This window comes from Anticarsia gemmatalis, chromosome 2 (assembly GCF_050436995.1).
Source record: "Anticarsia gemmatalis isolate Benzon Research Colony breed Stoneville strain chromosome 2, ilAntGemm2 primary, whole genome shotgun sequence".
Taxonomy (NCBI): domain Eukaryota; kingdom Metazoa; phylum Arthropoda; class Insecta; order Lepidoptera; family Erebidae; genus Anticarsia; species Anticarsia gemmatalis.
The window spans coordinates 4,573,722-4,582,211 of record NC_134746.1 but is presented as its reverse complement, the minus strand read 5'-3'; the positions used below and the strand labels follow the sequence as shown (position 1 = coordinate 4,582,211).

The 8,490-nt window shown below is 38.4% G+C and overlaps 1 protein-coding gene across 1 annotated transcript; it reads left to right on the top strand.

Annotated features, from left to right (window-relative positions):
• Positions 1-1,158: 1,158 nt before the first annotated feature.
• On the top strand, positions 1,159-7,588 carry LOC142980153 (uncharacterized). The gene is made up of 5 exons (XM_076125484.1): positions 1,159-1,561; positions 2,908-4,038; positions 4,345-4,623; positions 5,184-5,325; positions 7,450-7,588. The coding sequence occupies exons 1-5, from the start codon at positions 1,181-1,183 to the stop codon at positions 7,581-7,583; spliced, it is 2,067 nt and encodes a 688-aa protein (XP_075981599.1). The 5' UTR covers positions 1,159-1,180; the 3' UTR covers positions 7,584-7,588.
• Positions 7,589-8,490: the final 902 nt, after the last annotated feature.

Here is an 8,490-nt window from a genome sequence, read left to right as displayed (position 1 = left end):
CCTTTAACCATCCAGATACAACGGGGACACGCTACTCCTCTTTGCCTCGGCTCAGGTTGCAGGTTGGTACTCAGTATGAACTTAAATGTTAACTAAGTTCCTGATTACTTATTTCAATTTTGTTAACTTTTATAGAATATGATAATATGATGATAATAATCTGGTTGTTAGGTTCAAACCATCTTAGCTGTGTCCCTATTGCCTTTCAAAAGAATATGCTGGATTTGTCACAGCAAGAACTTTATTGAATACCCGTACAGTAAACACACATGGTAGGTTAAGCGAATAGCAAAAAAACCGTAAGTATGAACTGTAATGAACTACATCTCATTAGCCAAAAATTAAATTATGCATTTAGAACAAGTAAGGCATCGTACAGAATGTAGGTGAACTGGTCCAACTAAAAGTTGTTAGCTGATCTTGTTCAATGTACTGAAAGTGGAAATCGATTCTACCTAGTTAGATTTAATGAGTTTTTGGATGAATGTTAGTAGATAATCATTATGTTTTATGTACTTACATATATTATTTATTGCCTTTCTACCTACCTGCTTAACTGTACTTAAATGTCGGATAGAGTGGTTGGTATCGTTTATTGTTCCAGCACACACGGTATTACTCGGTCGAGCGGGGACTTTTAATAGATTTGATTACTCGATAGAGTAATTTTTTTTACGAATGGCACCTAAATAGTTATGAGTAGGTAGTAGGTACCTAGACCAGATGCACGCCAAGATGGGTTGCCATTGTATGTAAACTACATGACTGTAACCAAAATCTGAGATGCAATATTGTCCAAAAGTATGCAGTAGTACCTACCTAGCCCTAGCCTCTTTGGGTGGGACGCTCTCATCACAAAGGCTCTCTCCCAGATTTTAAACATTATCTCGCCTCTGATTTTTAAATGCACAAAGCGATATGCAGTACAAAAGTAAGAAAGCACCGGGTGCGTCGCACAGGAGGTACCTGAATTCCAAATAAAGAAGGTGAACGGTCAAGAATCTCATTACTGAGTACCTACTACGAAGAACAATGCAACACATTAAACAACATTTCACATATATTCGCAGAGGGCATTCACCGAAATGTTGGGAGTCTTAATGCTAATTAGCCCCGAAGATTAGTTAAACCGACTCGGCGGACCCGCGGTCAGTGAGGCGCGCTCACTACCGCGAACACCATGCGTGGAATCAGACGCGTGCTAGATTTTTATTCGGCGAACGTATTCTCGCGCTTCGTTTACCTTTGCGCGTGTATCGCGATCACCTCTTCTTCAGAATACGGTGTTCCCATAGAAATAAAAATATGGGACACTGGACGAACTCCTCTCGCTCATATGGTGGATGTTACTAACATGTTTGGTTTAAAAGTGCTGGCAGAACATAACTTTTTAAATGATAACAACATAGCCTTTTCGCCGTATGGACTGATGGGAATCATGGTAGCACTGTACGAGGGTGTGGACGGAGAGTCCTCATACCAGATCCAGCGAGGGATGCAACTGCCCTGGAACAGGAATGTTATGAGGATAGGATTTAGAGATATTCATCGCACGTTAAAAGTAAGTTTCTCTAACTTCTTATATTCATTTCTCTAATTCAGTTTTTCAATATATATTTTATTTACTAAGTGGTTCTATGGCTTAGAACCTAAATATCTTCAGTATCATGTTGTGTAGATATAGGTAAATGGAGGACGGTTTCAATGTCCTCAGACTTTAGGTATCCGCCATCAGCTTAACTATAATAAGCTTATCACATCAAGTAATATTAAAACACGTAAACTCTTTTTCATAAAGAAATTGAGAAAGGGTAAATGTTTTTGTAAATTAGCTTATTGGGAAAAATGAAAGATATTTTTTTGGTAGTTAATTAGATATCGATTGTTTTTTTATGAGAAATCGTTTATAGACCACAAAAAGCTTTTGAAGTGGGCACTACATTATTTATACCAAAATTTTTAAACCGGGACAATTCGCAATGTCCCTGACATCGGGTTACTTTACGCTTGTGGTATAAAGTTTTGACAGAAATATACTGTTAGATGCTGTCTGGTCTACGTAATAACGTAGTAAAACTCACATTTAAGGAAATCATCGTAATAAAACTTTACACCCCATAGAGTCCTCTAACATAGTTCTTAAGGAAATGTAAAATCCCGTTATGTCCGCATTGACCAGCGCTGCAGCGTGTGGGACTCAAGACCAAACCCATCCCTCATTCCGAGGGGAGACCCTTGCCCAGCTGTGGGACAGTAATGGGTTAATTTTGTTAATTAAACATACTCTATTATACTTAGGTAGGTACTTATTTAGAATTGTAGTCTCTCTCAACTAATGTAAGTGAATATTATTATGTAGTTATGTACACACACTTAAATAAGTTTTACTTGATTCTGTATGGAAGTAAAACTTGTGATGTATTGTAGGCACATTATATGAGATTACAGGTACCTAGTCCCCCATTCTATTGCAAAGAGGCCACAACAATACGTCTTTAAACCTAATCGCAAACTAAACAATACTGAAATTGTATTTAATAGCTTAGGTACCTGGTCTATGTTTCTGTGTGCTTACTGCGACCAATCTCGCGATTTCTACAAAACTGACAGTCAGCTACAAAAGTCGCATTACAAGTGAATATTTTCCCGTTTTAAAAAGTTTGTGAACAACAGTTTCAATCGATGTTAGACATTATTTTCCTAATCCTAATCCAATGTTAGAAATTATAATTCCTTATCTTGGAATATAAGCATTTGATATATAAGAGAAGATATCTCTAATATTTGATATATATAAATAAGGTAATTATGGGTGCTAACACACCAATACTTATCTGTTATAAAGTTAACTACCTACCTTTCCCCCTAAGTAGATATATGAAAAGGTTAACTTTTAATTGATTGCAGACTTATTTCGTTCCGGAGGAAGGATTTCTAGCGGGTTTGGCGTTAAACAATGAAAACGTAACATTTAATGATCAATACAAAAAGATTCTACGGTTTTATGGGTTTGATTTAGAAAACGATCAGTTGCCAACACTTTCGCCCGAAACGAACAATACGTCGAACGAAACGAGCGCAGCTACGTCAACAATGAGCCCCGCTAGTTCCGGAGACAGTTCTACCACGTCTATGACAGCAGAGAACAAACCAGCTCTCCAGGATGCCACAACTTCGCCAAATAGAGAAGAGACTACAACCACAATAAACCCTAACGCTGAGACGATAAGCACTATAGACATAAGAGAAGCTACGTCAACAGCTGCCAGTCTGTCTTCCGCTTCAAATGTGGAAAGTACGTCCGCCAGTACCACAGTTACTGAAATGGAGACGACTGCCAGCATAAGTGTTTCTGAGACTACAACTCAGGCAACTCCATCAACAACCCAAGTCACAACGGCACCGACTGAAACTACAACAGCGTCACCGACTGCGGTAACCACAACGCAGGCTACCACGACCACTACACAACTCACTACCACTACAACACCTGAAACCACAACTACGTCGGCAGCTCCAAGTACATCAATGCCTACAGCAACAAATTCACAAATGACAAGTACTTTAACAAATGAACCGTCTACCAATAATGAAGTAGATACGTCTTCTGTTGATACGAGTACACCACAAATGACTACAAGTCAGGATGCCACATCAAGTATGGCGCAGTCGACCCTTGCTGATGCCAGTCCCTCTACAACGCCACCGACTACTGCGGACAGTTCGACAGTCACCTCTAGTGTAACGGATGAAACCTCAGACAGTACGACAACAACACAACAGACCGACCAAATGTCCACCATAACAATGGACGATATGAGCATAAGCACTGCATCGAATACCATTTCCACAACAGTCAACGACTCAACTTTAGAGACATTGGAACGAAAGAAAAAATCTATTGTCGATTTCATATTCACCAACCCCCCGTATGTTGACGACTACTTATATTACAGGTCTTTTGATATAGGTTCTGACGTGGCTAAGCCGAATTATGACGATACAATGTTTTTGGCCAATGGATTGAAAAGTGTGCAGGTTGGTGTCATTTTTTATAACATCCAAAAAACAACTATAGGTACCTACAATAAAAATATTAAGAAGAACCAACGCAGCCTTTACTGAGTCATACGGTAACATAAAAATATTATATTATACCTCAGTCATGTATGATTAAAACCGTAGGCTCGTGAACCGCTCGCCCTCGAAACATAATAAATTCTCACTCGTTATAGTGGTTAGCGTAACCACAGCGCAATTTGTATTATAAATTCACCACAGCCGCCGCCGCTTTATACTGTTCATTACAAGCAAATTGATGATGAACCAATTTGTTTTCAACAGGTGACATACATGCACTATGACACAGTGTTGGAGCATGCCTACCTGCCTCATTTAGAGGCTTCAGCTTTACGATTGCCGTTGGACAGCGATCGTTACTATTTACTAGTCGTATTACCAGCGCGTGGAGGGTCACCAGAATTAGGACGACTGCTATCGAGAATGGCGAGAGAATCTGATTTGTCTGACATCTACTCGGTGTTGCGTCCACGCAGAGTAAAGGGGATCGTGCCTAGTTTCATAGTAAAAGGTCACGTTACCTTAACTACAGACTTGCAGAAGGTAATGCCTAATGTTAAGGTTGAAGATGGTAACGTTTTTTAGATTGCTTATTTATGAAGTATTTATTTAATTACATTAGTCGGCGAAGTGAATTAGCCATGGTATTGAATCTTTAATTTTGACGGCATTTAACCAGCGACCATTAAGCTTCTCGTCAATAGCTTGCTATCATCTACGAAAAGTACAACAGCGTTTTAATCGTCTCAGGCTACCTATGTAATTAAGTACCTAAGTAGATAAATACTCTACTTACCTATATTTAAAATAGCATTTACGCGATTTTGGCCTAGTTTCGTCACAATAAAGAGCAGTGTTTTTATAGTTCATTTAAATGACAATAAGTTTTACAATTTTACATATAAATAAGGCTCGATGGCATGTATGTCCCGCGGGTCAATTAAGACAAATAAGTATACTATTACTTGCTAAATATAATATTTTGATTAATTTAAATTTCAAGACATTGTAACTTTTAGCCTTTAAAAGGTCAACCGAAGGTTCTTGTAGACAAAAGATTTACAAAGGTTGAGATGTATATCTTAAATTGTTATTCATTACAGCTGGGCATCCGCGACGTGTTCGAACCGCGACAAAGAGATTTTACTCTAATGACAAAACAAGCAGGGGTGTATGTACGTAGCATTGAACAAGCCGTATCCGTCGCTATTCGCAAGTACCGACCTGATGATCAGAAGAAACACAGTAAGTATAATAAGTAATTAATAAAGTACCTATCACTTAACTTATTTACATAAGTTACTGCGCAAACTGTTGATAACACATCGCAATATGAGATTTTAATTATTGCCCTGACTGAAATAGCACGTCAATTACTTATTTTAATAAATATTCCTGCACACTACTCATAAAAAGCTAAAGCGGTTCCAGAAGAGTACCTACCTAGGTATAATAAAAAGTACAAAGCTCACAATAGGTACAACTTACTTATGTACATCGACACTATAGGACATTGAAACTTTAAAGGAGGTTACAAAGCTGGGGCCCTAACACCGCCGCGCCGTTCCGGCTTGATCCATTTAATTAGATACATGCCACATGGGTGTATACAGTGGCCGTGCGTGGTCACCCGCAAGACTGGGGTCACTCGTCGCCGTCACGGACCGACGCTTCGCGATACGCATCCGCTGCCGGAAAATCCTTGAGTGACATTGATGCGCTCCGAAAATTGACAAAATTGATTTTCCACAATTAATTAAATTACCAACCATAGAGCCTATACTTATTAGGTACCTGTAGGTAGGTGTACAGAAATCCTGTGTAAGCAGGTAATTCCGTTTATGAATGTCATTTATATTAGTACAATGGGTAACCTACATCATCTAAATATGTGAATCGCGACATATCTGATTGCAAATTCTTGGTATAATAACTGGTAGCGTAATAATCTGCGCGCTATAAAAACATTCTTATGTTAACTAAGCGCGAAGGTAGATTTCGTGTCCTCGTTTTCCGGCGCAGGGGCTGAGATAATTGTTACCAAAAGAGTGCAAAACTCAGGTGTCAAGTAGCGAGAGCGAGCCCGCCGCATCCATTGTCTCGTGCAGCCGGTGGCGTAACGCGGCGACACGCGCATTTGCGTCCATTGATGCGCCGCGCGCCGCCCCCGCCCCCACCACCGTGCTCTCAGTGCTCTCCAACACCATCGGCAATTAGGGAAATCACCCGCTCGATGCAACATCACACGACCTCAATACTTAATCGCGAGATGAAAATGATGATTTGCAGATAGTCCCGGCATTTCAATTACATAAATGAGTTTAACTGAAAAAATTGCTAGATGATTATTTCCTGTTGCTACAGTTGGCTTATTCTGTTCCGATTATTATGATAAGAGTCCATAACGTGTATTTGCTATACAAGGACATTTGTTATGAAATATGAATAAAACAAAATAACTTAATACACTTACAACGGTTACAAAAAAGTCCGTTATTATATTCAGCCAACGGAAAAATATTAACATTATATCTACCTACCTACCAACTACTTACCTGGTTCTTATTCTTCTACTATTATTCGATTTAGGTTCCGTACTTCTATTACGATTACGACCATATTATTATATTGTTTCGTGTTGATCTGTTGATACATTAGGCCCGTTTTACCCCTACTCAACAAATATCGGCATAAAGCTCATCAGGTGGAATTTCGGCAGCAGTTTCCAAACATTTGCTATCACTTAATCTAGCAAATAATTTATGTAACACTTATTCATAAGCTTTGAAATTGAAACTAGCCTTTATTTAGTACTAGCTGACCCGCGCAACTTCGCTTGCGTCACATAAGAGAGAATGGGTCAAAATTGTCCCCGTTTTTGTAACATTTTTCACCCGTACTCTGCTCCTATTGGTAGTAGCGTGATGATATATAGCCTATAACCTTCCTCGATAAATGGACTATCTAACACTGAAAGAATTTTTCAAATCGGACCAGTAGTTCCTGAGATTAGGTCGTTCAAACAAACAAACAAACTCTTTAGCTTTATAATATTAGTAAGTATAGATATAGGCACATACTCGTATACCGTACACCTCGGGAAAGGTATGGATAAAAAGTAAATAAAAAAATGTATGCGCTAATATTATTTACTTCAGATAATTAATACAGACTCAAGTTCTAGAGTTTGGTGCCCGCGTCGTTAAGTTCTTCAGATCGAAGCTTATTAGCGATTATCTAGATTGTATACATATAGATACTAAAGAAGAAATTGATGATACTTTTTGTAGCATTTTCTTTTCTTTTAGTTCTTATCATCAAGTACATACGAACTAGCTTCAAATTAATTTTCACCAAATTTTCTTGCAGGGTATGTGACGAGTCGAGATCCAGTCGTGTTTTCTGCAACTTATCCGTTTCTCTACTTCGTGATGGACGCCAACATACACGTAGCACTCATGGCTGGGAAAATGGTGGACCCACTTAATTCTAGGATATTATAGTGATAATTTAATTTCTGTAGTTTTATTTCAATCTTCTTTTGTAAGTAATAAGAGATAGTTAGAAAAATGATAATCACGACGACGTGAAGACAAGTGCTACATTTTTATTTTCAAAATTACCTATTGGACCTTTAGTTTTTTGGTTCCGGTTCATCTTTTGGTAAGTATCTGTGCGGCTCGAGAAGGTATAAGGTCTAAATAAAACTTGCTAGATGTAGTTTGGCTTTGGTTAGTTTGTATCTCGCGTCAATCAAGATTAACTACTTACAAAATGTTATCAAAATTCGTTTAGTAGTTTTAGCCTGTTTGAGTAACAAGCAAACTAACATACAAAACTTTGCATTTGTAAAGTTACGGGACAATGGTATTCTGGAGTTCGTTTGTCCGGTATATGGCTATAGGCTAGCCCCTTATCGCATTTATTTCAAGACACCTACGCCCTCGAGTAAAACAGGCGTGATATTATGTATTTCTAGAAATTGGTAAAAGCACACCCATGCTACCTCCGATGTTTACGTTATTTAGGTTCCACCCGACATAATGATGTTCACGACTAAATGACTAACTTAACTAGGTACCTATATCGTATTTGTCCACATTTATGCAAAATGGAACAACACGCAAATTCTTAATTTTTGCTTTTAAGCGGAAAACTATAATATAAAAGTGGTCTCAAACCTTCTACAATAAATAACCACACGATTTTCGCCTCAGAAACAGAGTTTTCAAAAAGCCAGGGACCGAAACAAGTTCCATGATCGAAAATACTGATTTTACTGACCAAAAATTCAAAAATACTGACCAAATACTGACCATTTCCAAACCGTTTTTTGGATTGAATGGTGTGAAATATAAAGCTTATTTTCAGTTATTGGCCTCCACCATCCCCATAGCCAACCAGCACCGC

Coding starts and splice junctions, on each gene's coding strand:
- LOC142980153 (XM_076125484.1), top strand. CDS start 1,181: ATGCGTGGAATCAGACGCGTGCTAGATTTTTATTCGGCGAACGTATTC. Junction 4,039..4,344: donor ATGGATTGAAAAGTGTGCAG/GTTGGTGTCATT, acceptor TGTTTTCAACAG/GTGACATACATGCACTATGA. Junction 4,624..5,183: donor TAACTACAGACTTGCAGAAG/GTAATGCCTAAT, acceptor TATTCATTACAG/CTGGGCATCCGCGACGTGTT.